The sequence below is a fragment of the Diabrotica virgifera genome, chromosome 7 (genome assembly GCF_917563875.1).
Source record: "Diabrotica virgifera virgifera chromosome 7, PGI_DIABVI_V3a".
NCBI classification, from domain to species: domain Eukaryota; kingdom Metazoa; phylum Arthropoda; class Insecta; order Coleoptera; family Chrysomelidae; genus Diabrotica; species Diabrotica virgifera.
The window spans coordinates 45,625,479-45,646,725 of record NC_065449.1 but is presented as its reverse complement, the minus strand read 5'-3'; the positions used below and the strand labels follow the sequence as shown (position 1 = coordinate 45,646,725).

General features: G+C 34.7%; 1 protein-coding gene across 1 annotated transcript; it reads right to left on the bottom strand.

The window, feature by feature from the left end:
• Positions 1 to 18,798: 18,798 nt before the first annotated feature.
• Positions 18,799 to 19,642, bottom strand: LOC126888001 (uncharacterized). The gene is made up of 2 exons (XM_050655993.1): positions 19,209 to 19,642; positions 18,799 to 19,016 (listed from the first exon to the last, which is right to left on the bottom strand). The coding sequence occupies exons 1-2, from the start codon at positions 19,429 to 19,431 to the stop codon at positions 18,838 to 18,840; spliced, it is 402 nt and encodes a 133-aa protein (XP_050511950.1). The 5' UTR covers positions 19,432 to 19,642; the 3' UTR covers positions 18,799 to 18,837.
• Between the last annotated feature and the right edge of the window lie 1,605 nt (positions 19,643 to 21,247).

Below are 21,247 nucleotides of genomic sequence, written 5' to 3'. Positions count from 1 at the left end.
AAAATTATTGCAGAAATATAGGTGCACAATTAAGGCATGTATGTACATATTGTACACATACTTCAATTTATTTAAATAAAACACTTTATTTAGACTCCTTATTTTACAAACTTATTTTTCAATTTATTTAATATTTAAAGTAATTTATATAAAGAACACTAAAACTAACACATAATAATTTATGTAATTACAATTAATTTACAAGCCAAAAATAAACCGCGAATCCGTACATTAATAAACGCGACTAAGATTTTTATAACTCACTGAACCCTTTATTCAAAATTGTCCGCTATTTATACAATCGTGCGCCTCTACTCGAAAACAGCAGTTACCTAGAACTGCTATATACCTGCTTCGACCTTCGAGAGACTTCTGATGCCGAGGGGAAGCGTTAAGGCGGCTCCACACACAACGGAAAAACCGAAGGCATGCCTTGAGGCGAAAGACATCAAATAAAATCTCTGTGTAGGTGTGGAGAATTCTGTTTAGGTGTTCCTGCAGATCTGATGCGTGGACGCCAGAAATTTCAATACAAAATATCAATCGTCTTGCCTCAAGGCCTCCGCGCCAAGAGGACGATCGGACTGTGTGGAGGCCTCGAGACGATTCGTTTTCAACTGTATTAGTTTTGTTGTTCCATTCAGTTTTATCGTAAAATTATGGCCCGTGCAATTCAAAATCAAGAGGAATTTATAGCTATGTTCAGAGATACGCCATGCTTGCGGCAAACTACATCAAAAGATTATCATGACCGTATAAAAAAGTAAGTTGCTTACAAAGATTAGCGGAAAAAATGGGAGAAGTGGGGCCCCTAGCTAACAAGGACTGTGTAATTAACAAAGAAGCATCATCTGTTGATGCCATTGCGATGGGAGAAGTGGGGCCCCTAGCTAACAAGGACTGTGTAATTAACAAAGAAGCATCATCTGTTGATGCCATTGCGCGAACACACAAACTGGAGTGGCCTTCGTATATGTATACCGTAGTATGTGGAAAACCCCACATTTTTGGGTTCGCCTCAAGGCATGCCTTCGGTTGTTCCGTTGTGTGTTGAGGCGCCTTTAGTCGTAAACACGTCTACTTAAGAAGAGGTCGGGTCATTGGCATTGTATTTCGCACTAGTATTTTCAAATGTGTTTTTAAATTACTTTTATCATTAAACTACTTAAAACAAATAGCACACTTGTAGTATTGCACCAGTGTGCACTTTCAAATGCGTTTTTAAAATATGTGCATGGTTATACTGGTTACAAAAAATTTCTCATTTGTAAAGTTCTTCTACAATGTGCACTTTTAAATGTCTCTTTAAATGATGTGCAAGGTTAAATTGCTTTAAACAAATTTCACACTTGTAAAGTTTTTCTCCAGTGTGCACTCTCAAATGTGTTTTCAAATGACTTGCTGTAGTAAAGTGCTTTAAACATACCTATTTCACACTTGTACGGTTTTTCTCCAATGTGTTGTCTTAAATGTCTTTTCAAATTACTTTTCTGAGAAAACTGCGTAAAACAAATTTCATACTTGTAAGGATTTTCCCCAGTGTGTACTCTCAAATGTACTTTTAAAGAACTTGCTTGACTAAACTGTTTTAAACAAATCTCACAGTTGCAACGTTTTTCCCCAGAGTGTACTCTCAAATGTACTTTTAAAGAACTTGCTTGACTAAACTGTTTTAAACAAATCTCACAGTTGTAACGATTTTCTCCAGTGTGCACTGTTAAATGTGCTTTCAAATTACGTCTCAGAGAAAACTGCTTAAAACAAATTTCACACTTGTACGGTTCTTCTCCAGTGTGCTGTCTTAAATGTCTTTTCAAACTATCTTCCCGAGAAAACTGGGTTAAACAAATTTCACACTTGTAAGGATTTTCCCCAGTGTGCACTCTTAAATGTGTTTTCAAATGACATTTATGAGAAAACTGCATAAAACAAATTTCACACTTGTATGGTTTTTCCCCAGTGTGTACTCTCCAATGTGTTTTTAAAGAACTTGCTTGACTAAACTGTTTTAAACAAATCTCACAGTTGTAACGTTTTTCTCCAGTGTGCACTCTCAAATATGTTTTCAAATTTCCTTTCAGAGAAAACTACTTAAAACAAATTTCACACTTATAAGGTTTTTGTCCGGTCGTAACTTTCGTATTTTTATTTAATATTTTTTCTTCTCCGTGTTGTCCTGTACATTTTTCTTTTTGAGATGAATGTAACGTTTCCACAGTTTTGATTTTATTGTCCACCTCGTGACAACGTAAAATACAAAACAACTATAAACATTTTACTTTATTTATACAACTGTACAGACGGAATTTATCTTATAGACTAAACTACTCATAAAAATTAGCGTCCTTATATATTGAATACCAAAATACCAGACATGTTCTTGAACGTTCCAGAAAAACGGAACCGTCCATTCCTAGTAATCCGTAGCCTTCACCGCCGAACATTCACAAGAAATCCTTTCCTCTCTTGTTCGCTGCGTCGTTCTTCCAGATGTTTCCGTACATGTCTGGCTGTCGAGACGAAACCTGTTACTTGCGGTCGGTAATTCGTCACATACCAACACGAAATATTTACGTCGTAGGTGTGTTCCTTTTTAGAATCGTTTAGCTGAGTAGCCTCCAACCAACAACTTAAAGGGACCTTCTCAGGACCAAGCAACAAAACGACTCGAACCAAACGTCCGAATATGCCATTTAAATATAGAAGGTATTAGTAGAAGTAAATGTGAGTACCTTAAAAAGGTACTCATTGAAAATAATATCGACGTAGTCGCAATTCAGGAAACCCATGTAGAAAACGAGGAACAAATTCTCGCTAGAGGAAGAATTCATGGCTACGATTTACTGGGTGCAACTTACCATCCAGCTTATGGAGTAGCAACCTATGTTCGAAACAAAATAGAAAATGCACACATATACTCTACATCAGACATAAATAACATTCATACGGTTACCATACAAATTGGCGAAATGACTGTCAGCAATATTTATAAACCCCCGGCAGTCCTGTGGCCTCCGCATGTTATTCACGCCCACCCACACCCCTCAGTGTATGTGGGAGATTTCAACACCCATCATGAACTCTGGAAGTATAGATAAAGTGATAAAAACGGCGAGGCTTTGATAAACTGGAGCGAAGGGGCTGGCACGTATTTAGTCTTTGACGCTAAAGATAGGGGAACTTTTCGATCTGCAGCCTGAAGGCGAGAATACAACCCAGACCTATGATTTGTCTCCACAAACGAAAACAATCAACCCCTGGCAGCTTCACGTACAGTGCTCCCAGATTTTCAACATAGCCAACATAGACCAGTTGTAATAGAAGTTGGCATCAAAATACCAATAATAACATCTTTCCCTCGACCTAGGTGGAACTTTAAAAAAGCAGATTGGGCGACTTTTACTGCGAGATTGGACAAATGTCTCGGATGGATAACCCCAACACGTACAAACTATATGAGATTTGTTGGCGCGGTGATATCTACAGCGAAGAAAACTATACCCAGAGGATATCGTAGAGGTTATGTCCCAGGATGGGATGAAAAATGCGAAAAATTGTATCAAGAATACAACGAAAGCCAATACCGAGAAATTGAGGACGAACTGCTGCACAGTTGGAAACTGTGGAAAAACTAGACTTTAGTAAATCAAGTAAAAAAGCGTGGTCCTTACTTAGAAAACTTGGTAGTAGCAGACACTCAACTAGAGACAAAGTACCAATAGTTCCCAACAGAGTGGCCTCCCACATTGTTGCAAACTCAAGGGCACCTAGAGATCGTGACCACACCACCAAAGTAAAACAAGAACTAAAAATACTAAAGTCTGCATGAACGCCTACATCTGAATACTCTGACGAGTTTACTCCAGAAGAAATTACCTCAGCAATATCAGAAATTAAGTCTGGAAAGGCACCCGGCTCCGATAACTCTGTACTTCACGAGGTTTACCAAGCACTAAACAATAATCTTTATACTGCCACTGTTTTCTGTGACTATGCCAAAGCTTTTGATTGTGTAAATCACGACATTTTGAATAAAAAACTAAATTTCTATAGAATTCGAGGTATTTCTTTGAATTAGTTCAAATCTTACTTAGATAATAGGAAACAACTGGTTAGAGCAAATGATACTGACTCTAGTCTCAAAAACATTGTATGTGGAGTACCACAAGGTTCAGTATTGGGTCCTCTACTTTTCCTTATATTTATAAATGACATCACTAATTTAAAAATCGATAGGGAAATTTTTCTTTTTGCTGATGATACCAGTATCACTTGGAGCAACTCAACTATTGCAACTCTTCATGCAACTATAACTTCTGATTTCTTACGATAAAAACCTGGTCTGGCTCTAATTTACTCTCCTTTAACGTGGATAAAACGGTAGCATTATCATATAAAGGTGCTCTTCAACCCCTGCTTGTGAATAGCAGCCAGATCTCTACCGTTGATTCTGTAAAATTTCGTGGTATTCTTTTAGACAGCAAATTTAAATGGTCCCTTCTTATCGATTTATTAAGTAAGAAACTCGCCTCAGCCTGCTATGCCATAAGATCTGTTTCGAAGGAACTCAATTTAGCATCTTATAAAATAACATATTTTTCTTTGGTCGAGTCTCATCTTCGATACGGTCTTCCTTTTTGGGGGTCTAGTACAGCTGCCCAATTTGATGTTATTTTCAAATTACAAAAAAGAGCAATAAGATATCTGTTTGGCCTCAGAAGAACAACCCATTGCAGAAGTTACTTTAAAGATCACGAAATTTTAACCCTTCCATCTTTGTATATAGGTCTGGATCCCGCGTATGAAAAAAAAGTTGATTGATAGCAAGCTGAAAATTTGTTATTAGCTTAAGGGTGTCTAGTCGGACAAACATTGATATATGGGAACACTGGAACAGGGGAAGTTTTAACTGTGGAACAGGTTAAAAATTTGGAACGGTCAGACCACGAAAACGGCACATGTATTTTGTCCGACAGAACAGACTTAAACTTTCCGAACAGAGATTAAATTCTGATGCAAAAATCAGACTGCTATTTATCACCAACTTGGCGTTTTAATGAGTGGAACATGTAGAATATGTCAAATGACAGGAATTATGACAAGTGATAAATAGCAGTCTGATTTTTGCATCAGAATTTAATCTCTGTTCGGAGAGTTTATATCTGTTCTGTCGGACAAAATAAATGTGCCATTTTCGTGTTCTGACCGTTCCAAATTTTTAACCTGTTCCACAATTAAAACTGCCCCTGTTAAAGTGTTCCCATATATCAAAGTTTATCCAAATAGACACCCTTAAGCTATTAACAAATTTTCAGCTTGCTATTAATCAACTTTTTTTTCATACGCGGGATCCAGACCTAATATTTTAGAAAGTGTTTGCTTAATTCGTAAACACATGCATGTCTTTCCAGCAAGGCCTCATCATGACTACTCCACCAGAAATTCAACTTTTGATGTCTATTTACCGATCCCGTCTTCTGAGTTAGTAAAGAAATCTATACTATATTTCGCCAAAAAAAATATACAACCATCTCCCTTTACAACTTAAATCTGCAACATCCTTTCTCAAGTTCCGTAAAATGACAAAAGCTCATTTATCTAAAAGACCATATTATTCAGTAGAAGAGTTTCTTAATGACTAACTAAGAAATCACAGTAATGTACAAGTAACTAAAGTGTATTTATCTATATTTTGGTGTCACATACAGCAGCTTAAACTTATTAGTTCCTTTGTTTGTGTTTTATTATATGTTGTATGTTCAATTTTGCAATTTATAGTAATTTTGCAATATATTGGTTTTGTTTTTACTTCACTTTTTTAACTTGTTTATATATTTTTTTATTATTGACGATTTATCTAATTTCATAAAATTGTATTTGTTATTGTTATGTATATCTTTTTTGTGACTCTATGTTAAGCTTTGTCCATAAAATTGTATAATTTTCAGTGACAATAAAGCATATTTCTATTCTATTCTATAAAATACATCCAGAATTTTTACTACATTGTGGCAAATATGCTAGGAAATGGCTGGCTGATTTCTACACAGATATGTTAAAATCGGGAGAAATCCCATTCCCTTAAAAAGGCCTCCATTATAGCCATATTGAAACCAGGAAAAGCAAATGATCAACCCCCAAAACTACCGACCGATTGCACTGCTGAGCTGTGTCTATAAACTGTTGGAACGCTTAATCCACAACAGAATTAGTAACAACATATTTGGGGTGATACCTATTGAGCAAGCAGGGTTCAGACCTAACCGCAGCTGCACAGATCAGATCAGATCCTATCCCTAACAACACATATTGAAGGAGGTTTTCAAAGAAAGCAAAAAACATCCGTTGCTTTCATTGACCTATCAGCTGCATACGACACCGTCTGGAGACAAGGACTATTCTGCAAACTGATCCGTGCCATCCCATGCCAAAAGGTCTCATCAATAGCATGCTCACCGATAGACCTTTTCACGTCACAATGGGCCTGAAGCTCAGCAATGGACTGCCACAGGGATCTGTTTTGGCACCCTTACTCTTTAATTTATACATCGCGGACCTACATAGGGCAACTTCGCAGAAATTTGGCTACGCTGACGATTGGGCCATTGCAGCAAGACATAATAACATAAATGTTACAGAAACAATACTGACGGATGACCTTGCTGTTATAGGTGAATATTTTCGCAAATACGAAATGGCCCGATGCAACGAAAACTGAAGTGTGCTGTTTCCATCTGAATAATGCCCAAGCTAACAAAAAACTCTCCGTTCACTTTGAAAACAGACTACTCATTCATAACTCAACACCAAAATATCTTGGAGTGACTCTTGACAGAACTTTAAGTTTTAAGGAACACCTACAAAGAACGGCAGAAAAACTGAAGACGCGAAATAATATAATCCAAAAGCTATGTGGCACCACATGGGGGTCCTCAGCCTCCGTACTCAGATCATCCGCTCTCGGACTCGTATACTCGGCGGCTGAATATGCTTCGCCAGTATGGCTCAATAGCAAACACACGAAGATCATTGACACCCAATTAAACCAGACAATGAGAATTATCTCAGGTACAATTCGACCAACACCGAACTATTGGCTTCCCATTCTGAGTCACATTCGACCGCCGAAACTAAGAAGAAGTCATTCTCTTCTCAGAGAATATCGAAAAATCGAGGCTAACCATCAACTACCAATCCACCATGATAAGCTTGCTATCGAAATGAACAGACTGCGCTCCAGATATCCCCCATTGTTAAGGGCCACCTCTCTACATCAGGAACATTTTGACCTCACCAACGCTTGGAGAAGACAATAGGAGAGCGACTCACCACAGGAATCACACCAAATGGACGGCGCTGAACAGAATAAGAACAGGTACCGGTAGATGTGCTGACAGCTTGCATAGATGGGGAAAGGCCCTTACTCCTGAGTGTGACTGTGGTGCGCAACGGCAGACCGTCCGCCACATTATTGAGGAATGCCCCGAAGGCGGCACCCTGGAGTTTTCGATGAGTTCCTGAATGCGACCGAAAATGTTTTACATTATATTAATACATTAGATGTTCGTTTGTGATACTTGATGTAATGTTTTATATACTTCTTTTAAATTATGTGTTCTTATTGTATCTATGCCATACGATAAATAAAATTAGCTGAGTACACTGGAATTACAGCCACTAGACAGATTTTATTATATACGCGTAGAAGTAATATTGGAAAATTTCTATTAATGTAAATTTAAAGAGACATATCCTAACTTGTTTCATTTCATTTTTATAAATGGAATATAAAGCGATTTTATAAAGCACACTTGTTCGGATTCCACTCTAACTGCGATCGAACAAAGGTGACATTTTGGCATAAATTGGTTACATTTATTTGACAGTTACGGTATTGACACTTCAGATTTGTTTTTATTCTTTACTGTAGGTATGTATTTTATTATATTTATTGTTTTTAAATCATCTTGGAGGAGACTACTAACTCAGTGAGAGCTTTATTAGTGGACTGTTTAGCATAGGGTGAATTTAACATAGAATAAAAAAAATAACAGTAAAAAAACCAGACCTTAAAGTAAATTGTAATAAAAATATTTCCTACCTTGTCATTTCTCGTTGCACAAGCTGGAGCAGGCCTGCTATTTTTCGTACTGCTATTGCTGAGTAGTATAAATCACTCGCGAGGACTATATTGAGTTTCTATACACTTTTCGGAATAATTGTAAGTGACTGTTAACCAAGAGAGTTGGTTGGCGAATTGTCTTTTTAAAATGAGGCGAGTAGGCAGGTAATTACATACAAAAAACTTTAAGGTTTTTACTTGAAAATAATGATAAAAATTAATACATACTCACTGAATTAGGTATTGGCCTACTCGTATATACGGGGTGTCCCATAATATTGAAAAGAAAATGAATTAAAATATTCTTTACAAAAACAAGAAAATTAAAAATTGTTATTCCTACTTATGTGGACGAACCACAACCGCCCACCACAATACGCAGTATTGTTACGGCTCAAAAGGCAAAGGACATAATTTTACTATAGAGCGTTTATATATACCACTATTAGTTTTCACTGTGGCCACTCTAACTATACCATCAGATCCAGGATGAACCTCAATTATACGGCCCAAAGGCCATTGTAGCGGGGGAATATTATTTTGGCGGATTACCACTAAGGTACCTAGTTGGACGTTTGGAGACGGAGAATTCCATTTAGCCCTTTGATGAAGAGTTTGGAGGTACTCCTTAGACCACCGTTCCCAAATCTGTTGGTGCAACTTATTTAATAATTGCCAACGATTCAACCGATTGTGCGGAACATCGAGCAACGTTTCTTCGGGCGGAGCACTCAAAGGCTCCATGGTCAAAAAATGTCCTGGAGTTAACGCACTAAGATCGTTTGGGTCTGAACTTAACGGGCATATTGGCCTCGAATTCATGATGGCCTCAATTTGAGAAAAAATAGTATATAACTCTTCAAAAGTTAGTACTTGTTCTCCAATTGTGCGAATTAAATGACCCTTTACCGTCTTAATATTAGATTCCCATAAACCTCCAAAGTGTGGAGAAGAAGGGGGAATGAGATGCCATTGAATAGATTCATGAGAAGCAGCTTGTGATGCCAATCTGTTAAGTTCTGCTCTGGCTCCAACAAAGTTAGTGCCATTGTCACTATAAACATGTTGACATCGGCCTCTACGACTGACAAATCGCTTAAACGCAGCTAAAAACGCGTCAGTGGATAAATCAGATACGAGCTCTAAATGAAGAGCTTTTGTTGAGAAACAAATAAAAAGCGACAAATACGCTTTAAGAGTTTGAGACTTTCGAAGTTTGGAAGCTCTTATAGGAAAAGGGCCCGCAAAATCAACTCCAACATTACTGAAAGGTTTTAGTTGAGATATTCGAGCTAGCGGTAGATTTCCCATTAACGGAACTGGAGACAAAGGATTCACCTTAAAACATTTAACACATTTAGACAGTACTCTACGAATGGCTCGTTTGGAAGCTATAATCCAAAAACGCTGAGAAATTAGGTATTGAACAGTTTGAAGCCCGGCGTGTAGATATTGCAGATGAGTAGATTCAATAATCATATCAGTTAATTTACAACTGTTAGGAAGTAATGCCGGAAATTTGCGATCATACGAAATGGGCGCATTAGCTAGGCGACTACCTACACGTAGAATTCCCTTTGCATCGATAAAAGGTGAAAGCTTTCTTAAATTTTTTGGAAGCAGCTGTTTATCTTGGATAAAATTTATTAAAGTATTAAAAAAGATCTGCTGTGTTCGTTTAACAAAAACCAGTAAGGAGTTATGTTGCTCCAATAAACTTAAACAACCTATTTCCAGATTACCATATCGGTTTTTGGTTACATAATGGAAAAAACGAATAATGTAACACAAACATCGAACACACCTATTTAAAGACGAATGACGATCCAATAAAATATCTAAAAAATTATTGGGAATTTCAGCAATCAATGCGACAGTCCGCACTTCCAAATTTACATTAGTAGACTCCTTTGAATTAAGTTCAAAGAACGTTAGCGGATCAGATTGTAAGAAGGTTGGCCCCACCCACCATTTGGAACAGTTAATTAACTCAGAGGGTAAGCAACCCCTTGAACCAATGTCAGCAGGATTTTCTTCAGAAGGAACATAGTGCCAACATGAAGAAGTTACTCGATCCTGCACAAAAGCTACTCTATTGCTCACAAAAGTTTTCCACTGATGAGGGGAAGATTGTAACCAACGTAATGTAACAGCAGAATCAGAATAACAGTATATTTCCTTGATTTCTACTTTATCTTTAATAACAGAAGAAACAAAGGAGACTAGTCGAGCCACTAAAACCGCAGCAGACAATTCTAATCTGGGAATAGTAAGTCCCTTATTAATGGGTGCGACCTTAGATTTAGCTATAACAAAAGAAACAAAAGGTTGGCCTGAAGGTGATAAGCATCGAAAGTACAAGACAGCGCAGTAACCTTTCTCGCTAGCGTCACCAAAACAGTGAACTTCTAAGCGTAAAATATCGTCAATTAATAAACGACGAGGTAAATTTAATTTACTCAAATATGCTACATCATCAATGTATTTTTTCCACAAACGGATAATTTCTTTTGATGGAGCATCATCCCAACCAATCTTTTGAGTCCATATTCTTTGAATAAGGTGTTTAATTAGAAATGTTATTGGAGATAAAAATCCAAGAGGATCAAATATTTTTGCTAAATTGGACAAAAGATGACGTTTTGTACAAGAAGAGTCTAAAACTTGAACTTTAAAAGCAAATGTATCCGAAGAAGCGTCCCATTCCAACCCTAATACTTTAAGTGTTTTGGACGAAATATCATCATTAAATGTAAGAGGTTTTATTGCTAAATCTGATACAGCTAATCCTTTCAATAAATCGGGTACATTACTGGACCATTTTTTCAACTCAAAACCTCCTTTGGCAAGTAAGGCAATAAGTTCGTCTCTTAGTGCTAAGGCATTTTCGAAACTAGGACAGAAAGAAACGATATCATCAACGTAGGTTCCAGTTTTAAGTGCCTCGGCTGCTAGAGGAAACGAATCCCCGTCATCATTAGCCAACTGATGTAGACATCTAATAGCAAGATAAGGAGAACAAGAGAGACCATAAACAACTCTGTTGATACGAAGATCTCGAACAGGTTCAGAATTATTAGAACGCCAAAGTACTCTTTGATAATCTGTTTGAGTAGGATTAATTAAAATTTGCCTATACATTTTAGAAATATCGGCCGTAATTACATAACCATGCAATCGAAAATTAATCAAAATTGTACAGATGTCAGTCTGAAGCTTAGGACCAGTGAATAATTTGTCATTGAGTGAGGGTTGATTTGGAAGATGCCCGGAACCATTAAAAACGACCCTTAATTTACTTGTTAGACTTTCAGGTCTTAAAACACAATGATGCGATAAATAGTAAACATAAGGTGAATCGAAGTTATTCAATGGGACAGGTTCCATGTGACCGAGCTCAACAAATTCCTTCATAAAGGTGCGGTATTGGTCATAAAGTTCAGGAGATTTTTGAAGCCTTCTTTCTAATGAATAAAACCTACTAAGAGCAAGTGATCTAATATTAGGAAAGACAGGATTTTCTTCCTTAAAAGGTAGATCTACTACAAAGCGTCCTGAATGTTCACGCGTATAAGTATTCATAAACATATTTTCCACTTTAGCGTCATCAGGAGCTAAGCAAAAAACTTCAGGGACTGCTTCTAATTCCCAGAATTTCTTTATTTGCTGATCCAAAGAAACCGTATCTTCAACTTGGCAAAATAAAGACGTAAGAGTAGGTGCCTTTGAAATATTTACTTTTCCCATAAGCACATAGCCAAATATAGTATTAATTGCATCAGGTTCATCTTGATTGCCGTAAATACGTCCATCCAAAAGAATTGTAGAGAATACATCAGCTCCTAAAAGAATGTCTATGGATCCTCTACGAAAGAAGTTATCATCTGCTAACTTTAAATTAGCAATATGGGGCCAAGTATTAACTTCTAAATTACATAAAGGCTGATCCTCACATATTTTTGTCAAGACTAACGCATCGGTTGTCAAAATAGGAGAAGATTTACGTACTGGTTTAAAAGAAATGGTAACCCCACCTAAATTAGTGTTCGACTGCATAGAACCTAATCCTTGGATGTTAGCTGAAGTTTTCATGGGACGTAAACCTAAACGCCTAAGGGTCTTTTGACAGATGAAGGACGTCATGCTTCCCGAATCTAACAGACACCTAACAGGTTGGTAGTTACCGTGACAATCAAGCACCTCAATACATGCAGTGGAAAGCAAAGTACTTTTATCAGCGGAAGAAAAACACACAGAAACGGATGATCCAGTCGTTGAATTTAAAGTGGATGCCGCCGAATCTTGAACATTCTCTTCTTTCTTAGAAGAGGAGAAGCAAAGTAGTGTATGATGTTTTTTATGGCACGAGTGACAAGTCCATGTAGATTTGCATAGGCTAGAACGATGTGATCCAAGACAGTTAATACACATCTTGTTCTTTTTTATTAATTGAAATCGATCTACAGGAGATTTTGCCAAAAAAACGGAGCATTTATAAATGGCATGGGTATCATTAGTTTTACAGATAGAACATTTTGGTTCAGGTTCTGTTTGAGCAAGCAATGATGTAGATTTGGAAGAATTAGGTTTTTTAGAAAAGTTAGATTTTGGTTTAGTGTGAAAATCAATATTATCTAAAGCGAGACAACTTTGATTTAAAAAATCAATCAGTTTTTTATAGCTTGGGATGGTTGAATTATTATGAAAAAGCTCAAAACGTGTTACTAAAGAAACAGTTAATCGTTTTAAAATCATTTGAACAAGTATAAAATCCCAATGTACTGTGGGTAGTCCTAGCTTATTTAGAGATGCCACATTTTTCGAAAATGTATCTAACAACTTGCGTAGTTCTTTTGGATCTTCTGAAGTCAGTTGTGGTGAACTTTCAAGGTTATTCCATAAATTGGCAGCGATTACCCTAACATTATTAAACCTTTCACAAAGCAGATCATAGGCAATTGGATAATTGTTTGCTGTGATGTCAATATGATCCACAGCATCGCGCGCTGCACCCTTTAAACACGATAGTAACAAATTAAATTTGTCAATTGGTTGTAAGTAAGTAAGAGTATGAACGCGAGCATCAAACTGATCTATAAAACTTCTAAATTCAGTTATTTTTCCACTGAAAGATGGCAATTCCGGTTTCGGTAAATTAAAATAATTTATAGGTAAAGGATTTTGAGACTGTGAAGTTGATGTAGTTTGCTGACTTGATGTTGAAGATTTTCTAAAGGCTTGCACGTATGTTAATTTAATTTTATAATATAATTTGTCAAAATTACTACGGCAATCATCTTCGACTTTAAATAGCGCGTCCTCATTATCTTGCTCAGAAACTAACATAATTATTTTATTATGAAGATCATAAAAATTGTCACGAATTTTTTCCAATCCTTCATACATAACTTCCAAAACCGGGTAAAAATTCTTATCGTCAGCAGCTACCTTTAAAGCAACAGCATGAATTTCAGTCATTTGTTGCACTTCAACTTGTCTTAAAGATTGATATTTTTTAATTTTATCTGCCATTTTGTAAATTTAAATGTAGAATTAATAAATTTAGAAAAATATGAAATTAGCGTTAGGAAATAAAATAGGTTCACCACACGAAAATTAATAAAATACAACCGAACTTTGTGCTAATAAAATAGAAAACTATGTCCTCTGCTATTTGAATATTTATAGACAAAAAATAATTATAAAACATAAACCCTTTAAATAAAAATTACTGTGTAAAATAAACACACAGTTTCATCTATAATAGAGTCAACCTGTATAATAATTAGTATAACAAAATTTGTCTATTGGCCGACGTTGACAATTTAATAATAATTACTTTTACATTAACGTGTTCCTTTTTTACTTAAAAAACAACATTAACTGAGGTATAGGTACCACTAACGATCGGCACAAACAAAAAACCAATTTACTAATTGATACGTGATTTTAATTTTGTAAAGAATATTTTATCGCCTTATGTTAAAGAATAACAAAAAAATAAAGTCAAAGGAAATGCGGTTAAATAACCTGAATTTGATTCTGATCTTTGTAAATTAGCAAAGTATGACAATAAAATCAAACAATTCAGGTTTAAAAGAAACTTTCCCCGACTATATTACCCTCTTAGAAAAATGAAAAATGCAAGAAAAAAATATAGAAAATGGATCTATCAGGCTCGTAACGGATCAATAAATCATCTTGGAGGAGACTACTAACTCAGTGAGAGCTTTATTAGTGGACTGTTTAGCATAGGGTGAATTTAACATAGAATAAAAAAAATAACAGTAAGCTGGAGCAGGCCTGCTATTTTTCGTACTGCTATTGCTGAGTAGTATAAATCACTCGCGAGGACTATATTGAGTTTCTATACACTTTTCGGAATAATTGTAAGTGACTGTTAACCAAGAGAGTTGGTTGGCGAATTGTCTTTTTAAAATGAGGCGAGTAGGCAGGTAATTACATACAAAAAACTTTAAGGTTTTTACTTGAAAATAATGATAAAAATTAATACATACTCACTGAATTAGGTATTGGCCTACTCGTATATACGGGGTGTCCCATAATATTGAAAAGAAAATGAATTAAAATATTCTTTACAAAAACAAGAAAATTAAAAATTGTTATTCCTACTTATGTGGACGAACCAGTTTTTATTATTTACTTTAATGTAAGATTATAACTTAATTCTTGCTTTCTATTTCTAATGTTTTTATTTATATTTATCTACATTGAATATTAATTTGTTTTGTTGTATAAATAATACTAATGCAAAACATTAGTATTGGGATAATAAAGCTATTTTTCCAGTAGGCTGGGAACATCCCTGTCTTTAATGACAGGTTAAAAATGTGAAAAAGAGGTCTAGAAAGTAAAAAGCTTGAGTATTTAAGAAAAGAGGGTGGAAGACCATCTGGACCTGGCCCCTTGTTGCTATCCAAAATGGAAAGTTTTTCATATATAGACGAAATAGAAATGCCAAATTGTGATACATATAGTAAATTGTGACAAGTTGATGTCACCAGAAACTAAAATATTATCCTGCAAAACATAATCTCTATCACTATAAGTTTTTGAAAAATATTCAGCAAACTCTGTACCACTAGAACGAGTGATATTATTATAGTGTACAACTGATGGTATATTAGGCTTGCTATTTTTATTACTAACAAATTTACTTGCAACTAGAACACTTGCAACATTTACCAGACATCTTTGTAAACTAGAAGAAAAAATTATTGGAACACCACTGGATTTAATTTGCTACAAAATCATATCTTTTATTGTTTACTTAAAACCTTACTTTTTGTGTTTCTTATAATAATCAAGTTTTGGTTTTATGATGTTCCTTACACTGATTAAAACAACTGGTATAATCTTATCTACACTAATAAGGTGTTTTCGTTCCCTTTGAATAAAAGCACTGAGGAATTTTTTAAAGAACTGAAATAAACTGCACTTTTTCAACTATAAACAACAGCAAATGGTCAAAACACTTTATCGGTGTTGTAGATTTTGTTTCTTAATTGGCCCTTTGTACTCATCAAAATTGGAAACACTGTTTTACTAGATAAATTTTCAAGATTTTGTAAGGTGATTTTATCGACTACTGAACTCATCAAATGTTCATTACCGAAAGTTCATGGATTTTACTGCATTGTACAAATACTATTTCCAAAATTGCTTACTAAAACACATTTTTATGTAAAACAAATACTATATTATTTATAATTATTTGCTATACCATTTCGTCTAACACTCTCCATATAAAATAACATGTTATTGTGTGCATTTACACTTGCAATGACAAGTCATAATCCATTCATTCGTCTACGAAAAAATTCCAATGAAAGTTCGTTCCGTGTACTCACAATATGAGTAAACTGAGAAAATAAAAGACATATTATGTTTCGTTTCGGTTCAGAGATGATCAACCGTCCCCTTAAGTATGTTTCAGTCTTTCCAGACCTCATCAGAGATGATCTGGAGATCATCAGCAATGATCTAGGGCCTAGGGACAAACATACGTAAGGGGATGATTGATATCTCTGAACCAAAATGAAACATAAACACAATTAATTTGTTATCACTTTTTATTATTAATGACATGGTTGTTTACAATCTCTTTCTAGATTTTAAGCAAGCCTGTGTTTCAATAGATAGAACAATTCTACCTAATATATTGTTGCAAGAATTTGGTATACCATCAAAATTAATATGACTAAAGTTGATTTTTTAACCAAGAGAAGTAAACTAAAAAGACAGATTCACACTCAAGAAAGTTACTAGAAAAGTCACCAAATTCATCTTCTTTTTTCGTTGATCATATCGCCACCGCCTACGAAAAGTTTTACTCCGAAAAATGCCGTTAAGAGTAGAACTTTCAATGAACGCCACAAAAAATATTATTTTTTATTATATGATTGTGAAAATTATAATCTCTAATAAAGTGTTAGCGAAAAAATTTATTTTTTGAGGAGTATCAGCAAAAAACATCGTGGGTCCACGAAAATTATAATTACTAAAAAGTTCTCAGAAATAATTGTTTTCGTTGGCAGAAACAGAAAGAGAAAGAGAAATAATTGTTTTCGTCGGCATCTATTATGAACTAAATGTTTTCGTTATAAATATTTTGGGAGTGATAATCTTCGCGGACACGCATATAAAAAAGAATTGTATCGCCAACACTTATCAAAGAGTTATTATTTTCAGAGGAAATGTATATTAGGAATCACATTAATCATAGGTACCAGTGATATCAGCTTTCGATGATAATCCATACATTATACTATACTAAAACATCGCTTAAGAGTTCTAAAAACAACTATTTTTATATAAAAGTAGACTAAAAATCTAAAAATTAAAGGAATAATGCAGAAAACACAAAAAATCGCTGATATAATTAATTAACCTATAAAATGACGGAAGTGTCAGAATTTCATAAATGTCATCGGTGTCAAAATTTAATAACAGTGGAGTAAACTTGCCTGTGGTTGGACAAATTAGAAACAAGCATTACGGAGCAGTAAACTTGAATCACTCCTCTTGGTTAAAAAACAAACAATAGTGCAAATGACAATGGCAGAAACAGAAGCACATGTATATATTCAAGGACAGATCACTGATGCGTTTATGATAACGCAAGGATTGAAACAACAGGGCAAGGAACTGGCTACAACGCTTTTCAATCTTGTTCTTGAATATCGATGGCAGAAAGGCAGGACCTCATAACTGAAAAATTTGTATAACATGAGTTACTTCGGTTTTCGCTTTAGAATAAGTGTATAGGCACCTATTAAAGAGCCGTTGCAGCTGGGAAAATTTCCGGAAGGCTTCCAGAAGGTTTTCCCAGCTATAACTGCTGTTTAATCGGTGCTGATACACTCATTCTAAAGCGAAAACCAAAGTAACTCATTTTATACAAATTTTTCAGTTACGTTATTAGATGGTTGAGGGTGAGCAGAAATAACATACTTACAAACAAATCTACCAATTAGCAGCATACACAGATGATATAAACATAATGAGCAGAACAATGAGTGCAGCGGAATAAACCTACATTGATCCTAACCTAAATACAAATAAGATAAAACTGCCCTCCTAAGCCAAAATGGCATAACTCATTTTGCCATATTTGCGTAAAAGGTTGTGTAATGGGGTGTTTATACCAATATGCATCAAATTTACTAAGCGAAACAGATGTAACTTACATGAAACCGCTTCAACAATGCGAGATACATCTGTTTTGCTTAGTAAATTTGCTATGTATCAGTATAAACACCCTACACAACCTATAACGCAAATATGGCAAAATATTGAGTTACGTCATTTTGGCTTAGGAGGGCAGAAAACTACCCATACAAACCAGATCAAATAGACCATAGTAGCAGCTCTTTATAGATGATATAGAACACATGAATAGATTCACGTACTTAGGAATGGACTTGGTCGCAAGCAGTGAAGAAGAACAGGAAATAAATAGAAGGTTTATGCTGGCAAATAAAGCCTATTTCATGATGAGCCACATATTCAAATGGCAAGAGATCTGCCAATGCATTAGACATATTTAGACAACAATATAGCATACCAGCCCCAGCACAATACACTAAACTGCAGAGATTATGGTGGGCAGGTAATGTGGTCTGCATTCATGAGAATAAAATCCAGAAAATTGCTAAATGCAAGGAAAAACATCTATTGGAAGACCAAAAAAGAGATGGGAAGATGAAGTAGATGAGGATGCCTAAAATCTCCTAAACAGAACAGCAGTACGAAACAATAGGGAACTTGCACATTTTTTTTACTACATAATAATGTTCAGTTTTGTATAAAAATGAGATTTCGAAAATTTCACGCTTCAAAAACTCATAATAACTTAGAGGTACAAATTTAAAGTCTTCGGTATCTTAAAATAGGTCAAACGGCCCGTGACGTCACTCAGTTTAACTATATGGTTCCATTTATGGTTATAATTAGGTATATTCTGCTTCTTCTTCTTTAGTTTATTGTCCTCCACCTATTTTGGTATACCTCGTCGTGAAATGAAGGAAAAATATTTATATTCTATTAACATTTATCGTATGTCATTGTAATAATATGTACCAGTTTGTTGACATTGGAGTTTGATATAGTTATTGAAGGAAATGAAAGAAGGTTTACTATGGAAAATAAAACCATTTTGTAAAAGTACAGTTTTCTATGAATAGTTCAAACGATCAAAACACTTGTAGCGTCAAATACATGTATTTTCTACTGATGTTTATAATGTCTACTTTAAAATTCTGTTTACTTTGTTGGAAAAATGTAAATGTACAAACGAGTGACGTCACGACGTGTTTTAGGCCACCTGTTTTAATTTGAATTTTTAATCGCCTTTGGGGGCCAAACGAAAGACCTACAAAAATTTTTTATCTTTGATACATGTTTTAAATTATGTTCTGTTGTGATTTATAACATTTTTTTCGAATTTAAAAATTTATGCAAGTTCCCTATTGGAGAAGCTTACTGAAGATGGCCAAGACCCGGGTTTGGGCTGTAGTGCCATTGGATGGATTATATTAATAATCAACGTTATTTAGGTACTTACTTTCTTCAGTTGTTTGCTTTTCCTCAAATGGTGTAAATTTATATTCATCTTGTTCTACTTTAGTGTTAACAGGAAAGTCTAAATAATCAAATGTGTCATATGCAGGTTCTCTCTTGGGTTCTTCCGTAATTTCAATTTTGAAAGCATGGAAAGGATCATCACCACCACATGTCTCAATTTCTATTTTACAAGTTGTCTCATTAGTTTCTTGTTTTACTTCCATGTTATTAAATTTGATTTACCAAGACCAAAAACACAAAAATTTGGTAAATTGCTACATTAGTAAGGCTACTCGGACTGGTCCGAAATTTGCACAGTATATTTTTGACGACTTTTTATTCACTTTTCATTCTATACATTTTTTCGCGCTGAGCTATAGTTATTCTGTATTTCTCATTAAAAAAACTGATATTTTGACATCAATTTCAAACCGCATCCACCATTTTAATTGCTGTCAAGTCAACAACGTGCGTATGCGTATTGCATACTTTTTGAAGCAATGTTGCCACATCTTTCGAAATTATTGTTTATTGCGAAATTACCAATTCCAGTATGTACTAGACTTTTTGCAAGCGTAAAATAAAGGATACATACTTGTAATAAGATACAAGAAAAAAGTGAAAACAAGATCATTGAAAAAAGTAAAACATTAAGTTTTTATTTTGGCATTTAAAGAATACTCATAAAACTCATCCTAAAATATGGAAGTGCAATTAGAAATATGTACTATTTTAGGAATTGTTAAATACTTTTACATATTATGGGTATATAAAATGGGGAATTTCTGGAGAATGTATTATTGGGGAATAATGGATATACCTACAGTCCTCAACTGTTTAAGGACATTGGTACATACAAATTGCTTCAAGAATAATAATTGTGTTTGAAAGAATATTTGGTATTTTGAAGAGATTTCTTATTTTAGCACGTGGAATGAGATGCTAGTTACCTTTTGTTCAAAGAATAATATCAGCATGTTCAGTTTTGCGGCTGATATTGGCCGAAACATTAATAATCTAATTCTGAGAAGAAACTTTTATTATGAGTTCTTTTTAATAAATAAAACAGAACATGCAATTTAATGATGAAAGTTTAATCGAATAATTATGTAATCCCAAAAAAAACTCATAATAATACATAACTTTTATTAAAAATATTAAGTTCAATAGTTACTCCGAAAAACACAAATGTACATTTGGCAACATTGAACATGATCAGAATATCCTATATTGTGTGCAAGCGCGCTGGACCTATTTTTCCAAACAATGAATTTTTGGCCGCAACCGTTGCCAACCATCAGACGCATGCGCAGTGAACAGTTAGCGTTTCGCAGTTAACAGTTAGCGTTCGTAGACTACGAACGCGCATGCGTCCGATGGTTGGCAACGGTTGCTGATAGTTGTAGGAACAAACCTTATATTATTTATTTTTGTATAATTTAATGCGAAAATACTGAATGGTATTTATAATTTGTTTATATATGTTATAATAACTAAAGGTATTTTGTACTTTGATAGCATTTTAATCTGGCTAGTTTTAAATTTTCCATATTTTATAATTTTTTTTTCAATTGTTTTAAACATTTCTACACTTTTTGTTTGTTCGGTAACAAAAAACATGAAAATTTTGCCTTTGTTCCAATTTTTAGGCTAAGTCCAAAAAATTTACGCATTTTTAGTGATCCTTACTAATGTAAACATTTACCAAAAATTTTATTATGTAATGTACCAATTTAAGTTTTGTTTACACCCAAAAAAACAAATTAAAAATTAAATGCATAAGCATAATATAATTCATACGGTCGATACGTGTTACGGACGATACGATGACTTTTGATGTTATCAAAGTATCGATTTATGGTCGATTAATGCTGAGTTGTACAATAGTAAATTCTCCCAATTTTTAAAATACCGAAGTGATGAAAGAAAGTTACCGAAAATCGTGTTTTTCAAGTTGTGGACAGTGTTGCCACAGGTCTTGGACAAAATTTCGGGAGACTTACTCCTATTTTTTCGGTAGAAATCGTCAAATTTCAGTAG